Source organism: Pempheris klunzingeri, chromosome 1, assembly GCF_042242105.1.
Source record: "Pempheris klunzingeri isolate RE-2024b chromosome 1, fPemKlu1.hap1, whole genome shotgun sequence".
Lineage (NCBI taxonomy): Eukaryota > Metazoa > Chordata > Actinopteri > Acropomatiformes > Pempheridae > Pempheris > Pempheris klunzingeri.
The window spans coordinates 16022600-16040407 of record NC_092012.1 but is presented as its reverse complement, the minus strand read 5'-3'; the positions used below and the strand labels follow the sequence as shown (position 1 = coordinate 16040407).

The 17808-nt window shown below is 39.3% G+C and overlaps 1 protein-coding gene across 2 annotated transcripts; it reads left to right on the top strand.

The window, feature by feature from the left end:
- Nucleotides 1-1194: 1194 nt before the first annotated feature.
- Nucleotides 1195-17301, top strand: mtmr10 (myotubularin related protein 10). Of its 2 annotated transcripts, none has more exons than XM_070828994.1 (16): nucleotides 1195-1694; nucleotides 3195-3255; nucleotides 5631-5767; nucleotides 6275-6347; nucleotides 6973-7115; nucleotides 9374-9467; nucleotides 9684-9831; nucleotides 10517-10604; nucleotides 10823-10911; nucleotides 11029-11159; nucleotides 11297-11366; nucleotides 11857-11927; nucleotides 12176-12348; nucleotides 12449-12619; nucleotides 13217-13399; nucleotides 14029-17301. In XM_070828994.1, exons 1-16 carry the CDS (start codon nucleotides 1638-1640, stop codon nucleotides 14641-14643), a joined length of 2304 nt encoding a protein of 767 aa, XP_070685095.1. In that variant the 5' UTR covers nucleotides 1195-1637; the 3' UTR covers nucleotides 14644-17301. The 2 variants fall into 2 exon arrangements, with proteins under 2 accessions (XP_070685095.1, XP_070685087.1); XM_070828986.1 differs by having other exon boundaries at nucleotides 14026-17301.
- Nucleotides 17302-17808: the final 507 nt, after the last annotated feature.

Genomic DNA, 17808 nt, shown 5'->3' with positions numbered 1-17808 from the left:
TTTTTTGTCATACTAAATCACTCAAATGTATGAAACATTTATGATTTAAACTTTATGGGAAATGTCTGAACTGTTCTTCAATGAACATGAGGATGAATTTGTCCCAGATTAAAACATCAAACCATTTTGATCATTAGTGCATACTCAGTTATTTAAATTCTATGTGAAAGTAGTGAGATGTTCATAGGGGTTTCCTATTAAATGAACTGCAGATGCTGATGAGTGTTTCCATGTTCTGAGAATATAATGGTCATTCAAGGATTGTGCTTAAGCAGTTCAGGAAAATTATTATTCTGATCATCATAAACTTTAACCTTTTGTTGTCTCTTTCATGACTTAATGAGGATAGTTGGAATAATTCAGTTTTCCAGTAGTCTGCATGCCTAAATCTACAACCAGTGCAGGCCAAAGGCTCCAGTAATTAACCAATAGTGCCATCTAGTGCAAAGAATCAACTAACATAAATGTAATTCTGTTGGAGTTGGGATGATGGGTGGATATGTTCTGGCCTAAGTGAGGATTTAATTAAAGAGAATTTAACTTTGTTGCAAAAAATCCTGGTTAATTCTTGTATGTTACCTTGTTTCAAAATACATGTCTGGTTAGGTAGAAACGGGTGTCCAGGTAGGACACCTCTGGCCACTACGTGGGGTTACTGACACACATTCGTGCACCAGCCACCACCAGAAGGAGGGGACATCAATGAATGTGGGTCAAATTCATCTTTTCCGAGTACTTTGCCCTTTCTAGGTCAAGCAGAGTGGGTGCATACTTACCTGACATGATGTCTAGTTTCACTCAAGTTCTTTCGTACCGCTATTTTACATTAGAGTCAACACCAAGTTTGTTTTCCCCCTGAAAGAGGCGGGGACGTGTCACAAGCTGAAGTTCCCGGATGAGCCGATCTAATCTGTGTCAACGTCTCATGGGAGTTGTAGTCCACGGATGTTTTACTTGATGACTGCTAACAAAGTAATTGTTTTTTTTATAGTTAAAGTTACAATGTTATCATTATCTAATGTGGCGTACAGTTGTATATATAAGTTTGCCTTAGAATACGGGTGTTCTGAGACCTGGTTCAGCTTTCCAGAAAGTTTGGTGACGGAAAGAGTCGGTACAAAGATATAAGTTAGCTCAACAGCGAAGCCCGGAAGTAGGGCGGGACCTCGGCGCATTATAAACATGGCCGTTAAGTCCTTCACTGCATCAGATACTGCGTTTGGCTGAATTTGTCAGACTTTCAGGAAGTCGCTGAGGCCAACAAATACAGTAACAGGTGGAAAGAAAATGTAGACACGCAGCGGACGCTTCTACGTGATTTTAATCGGTGTATCTGGGACGGGCGTTTCTAAACTTCATGCAGTACTTTATGCTAGCTAGCTAACCAGGCTAACGCCGACGTCCCATCGTTAACTTCTGTCAACTTTTTCAACCAGCCAGCGTAATCTGCTACTTGACTGCTTATCGAAATGGAGGAGTGCCGTCGCTGGTCCAGGCCGTCTCGATGAATATTTTACACACAGACGTCTCGGATTTACTCTGTTAAGGGCTGACATAAACTTTCTTTAAGGCTCCTTTTGGGTTGTTTTTTTCCACCCGACCGTTCAGCAACATCACTGAGAGGGCGGACATAAACAATGTTTTCTGTCAAACCCATGAAACCAACCTTCAAGTGTTATCTTCCGCCGGTACAGGTATGTTTCTGCTTGTGACTGATAACAGCTCACTTCAGTTTTCACCTCACTGTAACGTTACAGCGTCAAAGTCTTGAGTTAATTCAGACTAAAGTTGTCGTGACTGGGGTGTAACGGAAGGAAAGTTGATAATTGACGTGTGGTCAAGATCGTAAGGGGAGATGGCCAGAAAAGGAGGTGCTATATCTGTAGAGTTTGATATAAAAATATGAATGAGCAGAAGCATTCGGCCAGATCGCCCTTTGTTTATTCATAATTAATGTCAAATGAAATGTCACTGGCTAGAAGAAGTAATAGTTTTCTCTCTTCTGCTGTTTTTAATTTTTCTTTGAATGGTGACTCTGATACCTTGTTGAGAAGGAGAATAATTACTCAACTATAAATTGGCACTGTCTTTGTAGGGGTAGTGGCTGCAGGTGTATGCACCTTCCAGGCAAATCACAGGGTTTGCTTACAGACGCTTGTGTAAAAACCCAAACAAAATCAGTGTTTGTACCCGCAAGGTCAAGACTAGTTTTTTTTTTTTTTTTTAATTTTTTTACATCTAACATTATTTCATTGGCATTTAGTTTTAAGAAAGTGTTCATCAGTGATTGTAGTGTAGTTTAAAAGCATCATCGTCATCTTTATATTGTCATGGGCATGCTCTGGTCTTGGTATTCACATAAAAACAGCATTGCAGTGACTGCATATGTATGAGAGTATATCAATGAATTGCAATGATGCACTTTACCCAGATCTGGAAAAGAAGCTGTTGGGAAGCTCCACTGCTTTGCTTATCTAATGTAATATGTTGTGACCATTTCATTTTTGCTTTTTCTTGTACACTGCAGTTCTAATATTTGGGTAGGGTTTGTTAAGGCTTTGCACTCCAGAACATTTGGAGTTTAAATGAATTTTAGCTGTAAATTGAGATTATTTACAACCACGTCTGATGAACAGTATAGAAATTGTAGCTCCTTTTATACTTACAAACCAACTGTTTAGAAAAGGCTATGATTGTTACACTTCCACCCCAGACCTCCTAAAGCCAAAAGTCAGCACTTTAGCCTCATAGTCATTCATTCTCTGGAAATCTGTGAACTGGAGCAGAGCTGGAACTGAAAAACACATGACTATTATGGGCTGTCACTGTATCTGCAAGTGTGAGCAGTATTTGGAGATATCGTATTAATAGCAATCGCAGTGGTTGGTCGCTGTGAATCTTTAGTTCCTTCTACTTGTGCAAACCGCTTGTACCATTGCGTATCACTCATTACCACATGTTTTTACTGTTTATGAAGTATTAATTGCAACAAAACATATCATAACAGCTGTCAGGATGTCCAGTGTGGTCACATGACAGCAACGGTTAAATCTTAGGCGTGTCGAGAATTGTCAGGCCAATGCTTTGTTTACAACACTAGCACACATCTGAGTGCTAATTCTGTAGCCCCTCCACCATGTAATGACACATTTTTGCCATTATTCATTAACACTCCGGTTTATGCTTTCTTTTAGACTGATGTGAAGAAAACTGTTGAACCGCCTATTAAAAAATTGGAGCCAAAGTTACTTCAAGGTAAGTTTATTTTCTGCTTTACCCTGAGAATAGATGGCACCAAAAAAAAATAAAACCTGAAAAAGATCTGTCTATTTGATCTAAAGTTGGTTATTATGTTACTAAAAGACTGTCAGTCCAATTCACTCTATAATTTAGATGTCTAGAATGGCTCTCAAACTTTAAATTGTCAAACTCAGCAGTGGTCTTTGAGAGTTCAGCATCAAGTTTCTTGAACAGAGAATTGGGTATGTTACTTCCTTTTGTCCCATTTGCAACACTGTGAGTCAGTGTTGGATTTCCTTAGACCACTAAGTAGTCTCAAAGTCTCTAGTCTCTCAAGTGAAAGCTTGGATGAAGCTCAATTCATAGACTTGGATAATAAGTCATCCTATTTTTATTTTACATAGCTGGCAGTTTTTAACCAGACTGGTCTGACAGGTTTCTCAGCTGAGGCAGTCACGCGTCATTCTGTATCAACCTAAGCTAATACCCATGCTGACTAATTATTGTGGACATCCTTTATTGCCTTTAATCTTATTCCATTTCCCATCTCCATCATCTTAAATTTTAAAAAGCAGGAAATCCTCAATATTACTTATTGCTTAAAACATAATCAGATTCTGGTTCAGTGTCACTGTTAAATATGTTTAACACACACACAAACAATAGGAGCATTAGCAATCTGTCATTGTTTCTCAAATGTCAATGTAGTTGTCAGTCAGCACCACCCGAATTTGACCTGTTAAAGTGTAGGTGTAGTGTTTGTTCAGTTTTCTCACGATGAGTGCATCCTCTCATGAGAATTTAAAAACATCTCCCCACAGACGATATTTGCATGAACAGCCGTTTAGGACTCTTAGCAGCGCAGGTCGTCTCTAACAGTTTCCATGTCTCAGATGTTTGAAGTTACATTTTTACAGGAAACAACTGCTTTGAAACTCTATAATCAAAGTGGATTTTAAATGTGGACTTCTTAATTCTCTCAAGCTGTGCCAATCAATGCATATTTTTTCCATTATGGCACCAAAGTCTTGCGTGTAGTTCGTTCATTAACTGGAGCAGCAGGACAGCTTTCACTTCAGTGATTTATTCTGGTTCAGGTCTGAGCGGTTAATTTGGGACCCTCATGGGAGTGTCTTGACACACCCTTTGCATAGTGTTGCGCTGTGTGTTATTTGGAGTAAATATACAGTAATGTCCTCCATAAAGTAAGAGAACTCTTAAGACATAAAGTAGTTGCAGTTTGTCAGGTTTACATCTGTTCACGGGTTCCTTAGAGGCACTCTTTAAAAAAAAAAAATCCTTCATTTGCAAACCCTCCATCCATTCCCAGGCAGCATTTACTACTGGTCGTCGGTCCTTTCCCATCTCGATTATGGAGCTGGGCAGACAAAGACAAACAAGTTTCATTATCAGTTACTTGTTTTTAACTCGCTGCATGCTCGCTGCATGCTCACTGCATGCTGCTCTGAGGCAATCTTTTGATGTGACTGTCTGTAGGACTCCACCCTGCTGGCCTAGTGTTAATCTTTTAAAAATCCGTGGGGAAACTTTTTATAGTCACATTCTTGTCAATGCATTAATCGTCTTGTGATCATGTTTAAAGGGAAGGGTCATGTTACTCTTAAAAAAAGTGTATGAAAAACTTCCCCATTAGCCCAAAGCTGAAGTGAAAGCCATAATGTGACTGTGCATGTGGCAGAACTGAAGGGGCTTACTGTCCCACTTTTTATCTCAGACTTTTGGCTTTTCTTCAGCTTCAGCTTTTTAGAATCACTTTGCAACACAGCTTTTCACAACCATGCTACTCTTACAGGAAAGCATTTGAGATGAGATTTAGAAATGACCTACTCCTCTTGACTAGTTGCGTACTTACTAAGTAAGAAAAGTTTTGGTGACTGACAAAAGGTATCACTGAATTTTTGGCATAGGTTTATTTTGCACTGAGCAATAAAGTGAAGTGTAATGTTTTCTGTTAGGCTTAAGCACAGTAAGATGTTTGTCATTTACTTTCCTGCCTACTAAAGGAAATGGGACCGCCAGTTAAACAACAGAGGTTCATACAAGATAAGTAAGATTAAATCTAGACTAGTTGAACTTGTTTTAAGTTCTAACTTGTTTTCTTTACTGAAAACATTAGATATTTCAACTTAATTATGCACATAGTAATAATCGTATACCCAATGGGATTTCATTGTTTAATTAACAACCTTAATAATTAATAGCTTAACTGGTTGTAAGGGGGTTATCTTTTGTTTGAGGCAAGCAAATTGAGCTTCAGCTTCTTTACTTTGTCTTTGTGACCTTCACTTTCTGCATTCTTTCTTGTGCTACAGTAGCAAGGTCTAGGTTTTACACTCACATATTGTTTCCTCTCATTTGTTTGTCATCAGGGGAGATAGTAGTTAATGAGGTGAACTTTGTGAGGAAATGCATCAGCGCTGAAAGCAGCCAGGATGACCTTTGGGGGAAATTGATATGCACTAACTTTAAGGTCTCCTTCATCCCCCAAGATGCCCCATCTAAACAGGTATGTATTAATGGCAATTGACTTTGCTGTGAATATTTAGCAGCCCTGTCATTATGATACTATTGGTGTGAAAACGCCCTCGTACACTTCTTAAAAATGTTGACGTTTTATCAGGTTTGAAATAAAGATTGCCCTCCCATGGCTCCAGTTCCGGTTTTATATCTATGGAATCTACCAGCATAAAGCTGGGTAGCTATAATACTTGTATTTCCACAGCTATGTTTCTATGTGCTGCGCATCTGGCAAGGAGGAAGGAAAACTTGTGTACTTTCCTGCACTACATTGTCAGTGATATGGCACAAGAAGTGAGAGAACAGACGTCATTTCCAGCTATGCGGCAGATTGTTGCCATAAAAACAAAATGGAACTTGATCATTGCTCAGTCCGAGCGGATCAGCCCGCCAGTATCTGAGAGATTATTTCAGTCAGTCAGTTATGGGTGTAATATAATGCCTACAGGATGTCAATGTAATTATTCTCCCTTTTTGTTGTTTGCCTTTACAACAGAAGTCGAAGTTGTCCCACCTCCTGCTTGGAGAGCACGACATCCCCCTCACCTGCCTGGAGCAAGTAGTTACAGGTACATGTGGTGCCAAAATTTGTGTCAAACCTTAGACTTTAGAATTAGATTAGACATTCACCCTTTGACTTCCACACGTAGAAATTTTGTTACGAGTCTAAATGCTTATCTCAGAAATAATAATGCTGTCTAGCCAGAATACCCCAAACTATTGATTTTCTAGTAAAAGCAAGCTGATATAACCATTTTAAAAGTATATTCAGAAGATGTTTAAGCTCTTTCTCAATCAGATTTCTGTTGATTGAATACTTGATTGATGACGGTTAGCATCCTAAGCCAAGAGTGATCTACGATTAGAGTTAAAGTTAGATGGGCCTTCATTAATCTTTGAGTGCTTGGGTGACCGTTCTCGTTTGTTGTTTTTTTTTAATGGTCAGCAATCTGATAACAAGTGATGTCACTGCTAAGGCAGTGATTAGTGGCAGTGCAGCGCGGCTGGGATCAGCCTTGTTGTGTCATTGCTGTCGATTGCTGACACTGCAAGAGCAACTGCCAGGAGCGAGGCTTATTGTATTACAGTGATGAAGCATGAGGATTTGCTTTGAAATTCTGTCTTACATCCCTAAACACTGGCATCTGCATAAGTAGAAGTTCTCTAGTGGTATTTTGTGTTTGTTCCTCTCAGTGAATGATACAAAGGGGAAGAGGAAAGTATTGGGGTCAAACCAAAAGCTGAAGTTCAACCCAACAGAGCTGATACTCTACTGCAAAGACTTGCGCATCATGAGGTTCTGCTTCGATGAGGCTGGGCCTGAGAGTGCCAAAAAGGTGAGTGAAACTGAATGGTAAAATGAATATTAAAAAACAATTATGCTGATCATAATTTAAGGGTAAAGCCACTATGTGTAAAGACTGAACATTTCTCCTTTCTGACTTTGGGGCCTTCCTTGGCAGCAACAAAAATGCATGCACCTCATTACTTCCATTGATCCAACTCATGGACACACTGAGATGAATGAACAGAGCACAATACAGATGACACAAATTTTTGCCCCAATGGCCTCATTTTTATGCTTTTAGGAAAACTTGCCATCATAGTAATTTGAAAGAATCTCATAAAGAGTCTACACATAGTCGCTTTCAGTTGCCTCTTAATGCCAATACCGCCAAATAACTAATTGCTCAGTATCAACCATTCCTCTTTTTCTCAGTTTCCCCCTGCCCATTTCACTGTCAGTTGCTGCTGACCAAACTTTTCCTTTCCTGACCGTGTGAGCTTCCTACACACACACACACACGCACACACTCTCAGTTTCAGTGCAATGCCTCCTTCCTCAGTGACAAGGATATTTATATCATACAAACTTTGATGTGCTACTCTCTCACCCTCCATCTGAATATAAATGACTAACTTTTCAAAAAGCATGTTCAGCGTGGCCATGAGCCAAACAATGAATAAGAGACATTAAGAACAATGCCCATTCAAGGCAAAGGAAACAGAGAGAATGATCCTGATTGTAGGAGCAACAGGCAGTGTGACTCTGACTCATCTCCTGCACAGAGAGAGTGGATGGACAGATGTGTCTTTCTTCAAATCAGAGCTCAGTTGAGGGAACTGTATGTCAGTGTATTTAGCAGTGTGTATTGATATAATGTCCTCATATTTTGGGAATGACGACTGGTGTTTTATATTAAAATTTCAGGAGATAGTTACACACAAGGGAAATTAAAGCTAATCCTTAATAGTACAGATTCAGTGAACAACCATGTAGAGCCATTGATTCAAACACTTGAAATGCAGCTTAAAGAACTGGGGCCACCCAAATGTAATGTCGTCTTAAAGGCCAGGAAAACATGTATTTCCTTGGTTACATTTGTCACTTAGGTAGTCATTTGAGCTGTTGTGGTAACTAGCAGTGGATTTAGAGTTAACAAAGGATTTCAAGCCCTTCTAGTTAATTTTGGAAAATGTTGGTAGCATGATTAAAAAGATGAAACCAGGATGTTTTCACCTTCAGCAGAACTTAACAGTCCCTGGGAACGTGTGACTCTCTTATAGATATACTTAACCAACTCAAAATAAACCATCAGCACACTATATAAGCTCTATAAGCATAGATCTATTATTAAAAACATGGTGGCATCTGGAGTTGTGGAAGTCCTGGAAGTAAATGTGTATTTGTGAATTATGTCCGTGAAGGTCTCCAGGAGAGTTTGGCTCCTTGCAGATATACAGCTGCCTCACTACATGACCGTGAGGCAGCTGCATATCTCGTTACAGTGTGCCAGTGAGCTGTACATGAATGTGAGCGTACACAGTTGCATGTCTGATCTCCTCCCGTGTCATCTGGGAGCAATTTTTGTGTAGGGTTTAGAGGACTCTACTGCGCACACCTGCAACATATTTGGCTAACAGTGTTATTATAGCATGGCATTGCCACTGTCTTGGGTCCCAATGCTACTACTCTTGATTTAATTTATTTCTAATTTAGTGATCACTTTATTTAATGTCCTTACAACAGCATATGGAGAGTTGATTATGTACAGCGCACTGAAACAGAAATGAGTCTGCCCTTCCTCACTGCTTGTGAGTTTATTTATGGACACCATGTATGTAATTACAGTGTGAACCTAAAACAGGGCTCAGTTCTTTTTTTTTTTCTTTGTGACATGTGGACTTAAGCCAGCCTATAATAGCTTATTTTGCCATAGGAAATTACAGAGTTGGGAGAAGCCTTGTCTACACACACTTTTTTCTGTGTCCTCTCGTGTTATTCACAGCTTCACTACTGAATGACTGCTTTGTGTGACTCCAGTGGAGCCACAGAGAGATTCAGTCCTGTAAACCCAGAGCCAGTAGGCTGACAGTTAAACATTTGCTTTCCCAGGTTTCACTTGTTCTTGTGTTTGTATGGTTAAAGAACGTGCCTCAGAGGTCATTTTAGCACTCTGAGTGAACTGGGAGTACAAATGGCTGTGCACCTAATGTACCTAATGTGCATCTAATCGGCTGTGATAATGTTTAATTGACACCGCCATTCAGATCTACTTCTATTGTGTTGTACTTTTGTGTCCTTTTATTCTAGGTTTGCCTCGCTATTGCCCACTATTCCCATCCAGCTGATCTTCAACTGCTATTTGGGTTTGAGTATCAAGGGCGGCGATACCATGAATCCAAAGGTACGCATTTAGCATACCAAATTTATTGTATTGCTGCTAAAAGACACACTGTGTTTTTTAAAACCTGTTAACTTGACCTGTTTGTGCACATTTAAGAATTGTATGTCTTGCCAACGTAATTATCCATGTTTAATTTCTAAAGAACATAATCACATTTTTAATTTTTAAAGAAATTAAGCTTTCTAAAAAAATTCTAAATTTTTTCCTAATTTCCAGGGGAGCGAGTCAATGGTTCCACCCCTCGAGGAGGATTCCAGACCCCCATTTTTGACCGCTCCTCAGACTGGGATCGAGAGATCAAGAGAACAGGGGCATCAGAGTGGAGAGTGTGCTCCATCAACGAGAGTTATGCCATCTCCCCAAGGTTTCAGCTCTTGTTGTTTATTGTATGCAATTTATGTTGGCCATTATGGGCAGAGCATATCTGTCGCTCCTTCAGTTGGCCTCAGTTATTACAGACACTCTAAAGACTGAATGTGAATGTCTCAGCGAACCATGCAGGTCTATTTTAGACAATACATGCTATTCAACTGAGTTCAGTGGTGATGTCATGATGGGTTACAAAGTAAGGATTGTGCAGTATTTTATGTGGAACTGAGAAAAGACTCAAAATTGCATAATAATAGCTTGCACCAAACTTGAAACATCACATGAGGCCAAAACAATACTCACAGTACACTCTAAAAAAAAAACAACAACCTCTAGATACTCACCAGATTAGATCTTTGGGACCAACACAGCAAGTTACATACAGATCATCAACAAAGGCTCTCAGTACCATTACCACTAGTAATATTTTGGTAGGTCAGCATGAAGCAACATTCTTGTAATATTCATATGAAAAAGATGGGTATGGGTAAGTAATGCAAAATATAAGGAATATAGCTTAAATGATCAGTTTCTGCTTTAGGATGTTAATTTCTGACTAGAAAACTGAAAGTTGTGGGAAACATTAAACTACATTTTCCTAGATGTGTTTTTCTTTTCCAAATGCTGTCTTGTGTCTAATTCATGTGTAACACCTGTCTTTCTTTAACTCTTCTTTTTAGTCTTCCAGAGTACATTGTGGTCCCAGTTTCTCTGGCAGATCAGGACCTAAAGCAGTACTCCTTATTCTTCACTGATAACCGCATCCCTGTGAGTACTTATGCTCTGCATTTTCCATTTAATGTGTGTTGTTTGACCAGCTTTGTCCATTTATCCATTTTAGTTATTTATTATTAGGCCAATGATGTCTGCCACTGGAGTCATTTGTTATCATTATGTACCAATGCCAAGTAGCGTCCAGTTTGATTGATCCTTCCTTTTATTTACCCACTCATTCATGTCTTATTTCTGTACATTTTTCCTTGTAGGCCTGGTGCTGGAATCACCCAAATGGAAGTGCTCTTGTCCGCATGGCCAGCATAACTGATCCAATACAGCAGAGGAAGATTGATCAGCGGTACAGCAAACTCCTCTGTTTCATTCAGATTCAAAACATGTATATAAAGTGTTGTTTCTACTTTGTTTTTCACACAAAAATGCCACAGCGTTCAGTGTCTGTCTTGTGTTGTTTTAGGGTCTTTACTGCCATCACAAAGAGCCACCCACAGCGGAGTGAAGTGGTCAGGTCAGAACTAGACAAGTGTCTGCCTAATATCCAGGAAATCCAGAGTGCCTTTGCTAAAGTCAGGCAGATCTGTGTCATAGGTGAGCCTCATTGCAACTCTCAGTGGTAACAGCTTCTGTCTAAACATATCTCGATGCACATTCCTCTCGAAATGGAAGGGATTTCTTGAGATGGTTTTGTAGGTGTGCAAGTGTTTGACCGTTTTGATTGTGTGCAGATCCTTTTGAGGAGTCTGAGGAGAGGTGGCTTTCCTCTATTGAAAACTCACGATGGCTGGAGTGCGTCAGGTATGTAAACAGCTGACACTGCACGAACTCCCAATTTTGTGATAGTTTATGCAAAGCCTAAATTAAAAATGTCTGGCTGGACTTCATGGTGTTCTTGTTATTCCTATCGGTCCATCTGGAACATAACATCCCTGCATGAACATTTTGTATTGTTTTTGACTGTCTACACTTGTCTAAGATGCATTTACGCATCCAGTATACATTATTATTTGTTGATTTTATCTTTGTGTAAATATACATTCATAAGCATAGTTACTAGTTTTAACAGCATGATTATTCAGCCTTGAAATCTATAGCTGGTGTTTGCCTGGTCAGTGATTGGTCGACAAGCAAAAGAATTATTAAAGATAATTACGTCTATATTTTGCCAAGCTATTGATGTGCTTCTTTGGTGCGTTGCATAAACTTATTAGCGCAAAGCTGGTTACTGAAAATAACACTACTTGTTTTTCAAAGTCAGTTAACATTTATGTTCTGTTTGTGATTCAAGGGCTTTCCTGAAACACTCGGCTGAGATCGTGTACCTTTTGGATGGAAAGAATTCTTCAGTCATTCTTCAAGGTAAAGCTCGCTCTTTGTAAGTTGTCTTTGTCAGTCAAATGTCCACTCAGTGTTTTGAGGTGAAGCTTCACAGTTTAAAGCCAGGTAGCTACAGAGCAACAGCATTGTTTTTTTCTGAACTTTTGATTTTATTTGTCCATCATTTGTAATGTACCAATATTCAAACATGTTTCACATCTGCCAAAGTGCATTTAAAACACTGGCCTCTTGAAGCTTTTGGTGTCTCTTTTTGTTTTACACCTGTGCAGAGGAAGAAGACAGAGACCTAAGCTGCGTAGTATCCTCCTTAGTGCAACTCATGTTGGACCCTCATTATCGCAGCCTCATTGGCTTTCAAAGTTTGGTGCAGAAGGAGTGGGTGATGGCTGGCCATCGCTTCTTGGACAGATGCAACCACTTAAAGAAGAATGACAAAGTGGAGGTACTTAGTCTTGCAGTAAATAACCCAGTCTCAGACCTAATAGATTTGCTCAAGCACTTACACTTCTTGTTGTTTGGTTCTCACTGTTCTCTCGGCCTAGTCCCCACTGTTCATGCTGTTCCTGGACTGCGTGTGGCAGATGATGAACCAGTACCCAGCAGCATTTGAGTTCACAGAGGCCTATCTGACGGTACTGAGTGACAGCATGTGGATCCCACTCTTCAGTACTTTCCTCTTCAGTTCTCCCAAACAGCGTGCTCAGCACTTAATGGTGAGGGATACATGCATATAATTGTACGTGCATCTATCTATCATTTCATTGAACTGATATATTTATGCACTGAAATGCCTCGGTGAACAATGATGTTTTTTATAACCCTGAGCACCAAATGCAAAAGATTTAACTATACAGTAATTCTGAATATATGTTTGTATTATGTTGTAGTAGAGCAATTTTGCACTTAAAAATATCATTATCTAATATTAGATCTGTCAGAATGTGTGTCATATGTGTGCATATGTGTCTTTGTCAGAAAAATGAAAAACACGTTTTAATCCCAGGTGATAGCATGAACCAGAGCAACCTTGTTTTTGTGGTGTCATTTCATGTCAAGGACTGTAATTTTCTTTTGTGTGTGTCAGATAACAGCTGACAGGAAAGACTACAATGTCATGCACACAGATAAGAAAACATTTAGCTTGTGGTCAGGAAAGTAACCAATACATTTGACGAAAACAAATTATTATTATTTTTTTTACCTTCATGCATTGTCGCCTCAAGTCTGGAAGGTTTTTTTCATAGTGTAAAATAACGTTTTCTATGTAGTATTATGTACTGGGTATAAATAATCGTGTGTTTACGTTACAGGACTTTGCCAAGAATAAAGCCATCCCTCAAGGAGAAGACCAGGCTGTGTATTTCCCTCCTGTTTGGGACTGGTCGCAGCAGTACTCCACTAAAGACCAAACCCTCTTCAACAACCCCATGTACATAGGCAAAGGAGTTGCCTGTGTTCAGAATGGGGAAGTGAAAACCTTCAGACGCGCAAAGGTACATAACACAACGAGCAAGTTTATAGTGTGTTTTATGTGCTTGCTCTCTTCACGTGGTACCTTGGACATATTACAAACACTTAAATTCCAGACAGTTTTTACAGCGTTTGTGCTTTTTCTTGGCTGTTGTAGGATGAGTATCACATCTGATCTCTTTATCTGATTTAATTTACAGTGCTCAACACTCCTTATTTTCAAGGCCAGGTTAGGCTCGATAATGGTGCAAGTATATTCAAAATGTGTCACCTCAGGCTGGTCGGTATTAATATGTTCCGAGGGACTTTGCTGAAATACGTGCAATTTCTGATGGAGTAAATGTTTAACATAAGCAACCCATCCAGTCAGCAGTTTTGTTTACTGCTGCTGAGATTTTATGAGTAGCATGTTGTTTTTGTGACATCAGCAACTTCAAAATGGGCACAGAGGGTGAATTATTACACAAGAAAAAAACAAGGATTTATTTTTTAAGTCGTGGTTTTCAGAATGATGACAATTTGACAGCACAGGTGGAGAGTGAGGAACAAGTGACAGGGTGCAGCCCACTGCAGCCCACTGCTGCACCCTGTCACAGAGATAATTTATCATGCCTAGTGAAAGTAAACTAACAGTGTGTCCCTCCTCCAGCAGAAAACCTACAGCTCCACTTTGCGAGGAACGCCTGCATCTCTGCGCAATGGACTGAAGGGTGGAGGGGAGGAGACACTGACCCGACGGGGGTCTCTGGTTTCAGAGCTGAAGCCTGATTTCTCACCAGTGAAAGACGAAAGCCCGTCGGAGCGCTTCTTCAGGGACTGGTTCTCTCGACCTGCCGACCAGCAGGGCCTCCTGATTCCCCTGCTCATGCCGTCACACGTGGCTCTCTGGAAGCTCTTCTTTCTCCGCTGGGTTCCTGAAGCCTGCATCCCCAGAGGAGGCCCCATCACCGCCTACCACAAGCTCTCCCAACTGGTCGATGAAATTGAGATACTGCAGAACCAGCTCAAGCAGTATAAGGGACCCAGTCCAGGCAGCACGCCTCTCCCCAGCCCAAGTGGACCCCCTTCAGACCAAAGGAGGATGTACTTTAAGGCCAGTTCCCCACATGACCCCCCTACATCTCCAGACTTCCTCACCTCCTCCTTTCCTTTCACCCCAGTGGGAAACTTGTGCCGCCGCAGTATCCATGGGACCCCCATCAGCAAATTTCTGAACGGGGCGAGGATCTGGCTCTCAACAGAGACTCTTGTGAATGACACTGTCTGAGGTTGTAGGTTGACTTTAGGGCTCACTTTTCTGAGCTCAGTACAGGCATGAGTAACAATTAATCATCTAATTTTCTATTACCTCTTTCTTAAATACTAAGAAGGAAAATGATAAATAGAAAAATGTAACATCATAGTTTTTAATTATTTATAAGCTAGAATTTGCACTGTTGATGCTGCATAAAAATCTGAGGTAATTTCGAAACTGAAGTTTTAGTAACAAGCCTGAATCGTTGTTGTCCATTACAGTTGGAGAATTCAGATTAACTGAAGCACATCCTCCTCATTGGCCAGTGAGTTATTACTGTGAGGTCTCCTCTGACTGTGAACAATCATCATACTCAATGCATTTTTAAAATAGATGCATCTTCTTATGTACTTCAGCTTTGGTCTGTCTCACAATGTATCTAAGCTAACTGCTCTTTTCGTCTAAGCATACTGTAAGGGGTGCTTTTGGAGACTGTAATATTGAGTTGAGGTTGAGAGATTTACCTGTGATTTGCTACACATTTTAAAGCAATAATTGAAATTGTATAGCAATGCTATCAGTTTAGTTGTCCTTTCGTTGGATTCCCATTGGTTAGTAAGACTTCCCCACTGTAATGGAATTGAAAAATGTAATCTAAATATTAATGCTTTAAATTAGAAAATGCCCTTTTTTTTATTGCAGCAGCAATGATGCATTTCACAGAACACTGATACCCAAATACTCCATTTGCTTATACTTTCTAGGAAATATAACTGAAGATTTAATATTTTACCTAGGTATTATTTAAGAAAGAGGAACAGAAAATAACACTGCTAACAAAAGTCATGTGGGTCTGGCCTGGTTGAATGTAATGGGGTGTTACTTTTTTTTTTTTTTTTTTTTGCACAAAATTAATGCTATTTGCTCCAAGTGCCCATATTTTAATGGTTGTGTTGGGGTTTCACTGTAAGTATCAAATAGTGCGATTCAGGGTTTTACTATGTAGATTTACTCTATTTTTGAAGCAGAAAAGGGCCTATATTTTTAGTATCATAAAGCAGGTGATACTGAGAGGAAGAGGTGGAGCAGTGAGGACTTTAATCTGTGGTAGATATTTCCTCTTCTCTTTTGAAGGGGTTTTATTCAACTTTTATAGACGCCTTCTGGTAAGGCACTGAGGAGAAACTATTCAGATTAACAGGAGCTGAATGGGTAAATACTCGAAAGCAAAGGGAGGGATGAGGGCTTTGACTCAAACCAGTCTCTAGTTTAGAGCGCGTGGTAAACCGGACATCAGGCACTTAAGTTACTGATCCAATGAACTGAACAGTGATGGGTCAATAACAAGTGGTGCAGCTTCAAGCAATATCAGCAATAAATCATCTGGATAGCAAGTGTCATAAATACACCATATGTGTAATTTTGACATTTCAAAATAACATGATATTAAAGGGCCACTGGAACTTTGGTCCTCACAAGCTGTTTTTAAAGAAAAGGCTGGAAAAGGTTTGGATTGAAAGAATGAACACATTGACTGTATACACTGATACTGTATGTAGCTATAACAATAATTAGTTTGTATTGTAACATTTCCTCCTTTTTTCTTTTTTTTTAGATAATTCTCCTGTGTAGAGAAGTAATATAATAGAAAACAAGCCGATAAGTTACTGTACTTCTAGTTAGGATTGTGAGCTTAGTGTGGAAAGATTTTTATGGTGCAATTTCAATTTCCTAGTGAGCGCTGCAAAGACTTTGACATTTGAACATCCTCAAAAGTGTCTACCTGACAGGTTTACTGCCTGCTGAATTAGATAGTGGTTTGAGACATTTTAGGAGAAATGGATCAGTCATTCAGTGCCTCTTAAAAACTGGTGAGAAACTAGTATAGTGTAACATCACAAAGTCTTAAAATAACAGTCTAACGTTTAATGTCAAGGCCCTTTCTAACTTTAAATATAAGACCACTGGACAGACGCAGTTTCTTTCCTATTACAGGTGGGAGCATTGATCCTTAGATGCTAGATTGACCAGTTTCCAGCGATATTCAGATGAACTTGTGATTCTTTAGCAATAACTAGTTCAGGTGTTTTGTTTTTTTTGGGTATAGATCTTTATAGAGTGAGTGCAGAACCTGCTCTCCCAAATGCTATTAATTGCACATTTTACTCAATATATAGGATAGTGTGTTTTTAAGGTGGTTGTTGAATATACTTTTGGCAAATATTATAAATACTGTATATGCTTGAAATCTTCCAATTAATATTTTTGATTAATGGTACTAGATAACTTTTATCCATAATTCTTTATATTTTCTGGAGAGATATTTATATGCTGTGTTTTTCCACTAATACACAATGTTGCACTCTGCTGTAATTGTATGATGACGGTGCTTCAATTTGGGCACAGTTTGATATTGATTAGCCGCAGATGTATTTATTCAGTTGTGCAAATGTTCTCTAAGATGGATGCAGTTGCTACTGTACATCCCCCGTGCCTTTTTGGGAAGATCGATCATTTTTGTAACTATATTTTAAATCTGTCGACTTATATTAGTTTTCTAAAACTGTTGTTTTATCAGTCGTGTAAATCTAGTTAAATACAGAGGTACTGCACTGAAGCTGTTTTTCCTAACAGGAAATAAGGCTCAAATGTGTACCAGTAACCAATCATTACATTATTTTTCAAATGAAAGTGTGTTCTGGCTTTTATTTCACTGGCAACAAATCCATCCATCCCACTAATTTTGTCTATTGACCTTAGACAGTACAACACACCTCCCTCACACCACAAATAATAGTAGATGAGATGGGTAACAATTCATTTCTGCCTAGTAATTACATATTATCAATAATCATGATATATAAAACCTGTGCACCAAGAGTTTGGCCTACCATTACAATTCTTGGGAGTGTGTATTTTCTCTTTAGATAATATTAAATCTCAAGAAAGAACGATACTACATTGTCATTTACATTATGATGCTGGGGTGGACAAACAGGGATGTAGAGGAAATGGCTGTAAGACATTAAGGAAGAAGAAATGATCTCCAAATGCTGAATGACGGGTATGATGCACAGATGAGGTTTATGGTTGATCACATGAACACACTACACTACTTTTTTCATATTATGTATAAGAAAACACATATTTACTTCTTGTGCTTCTCTGTGCTTAAAACTAGAGGAACAATGTTAAGAA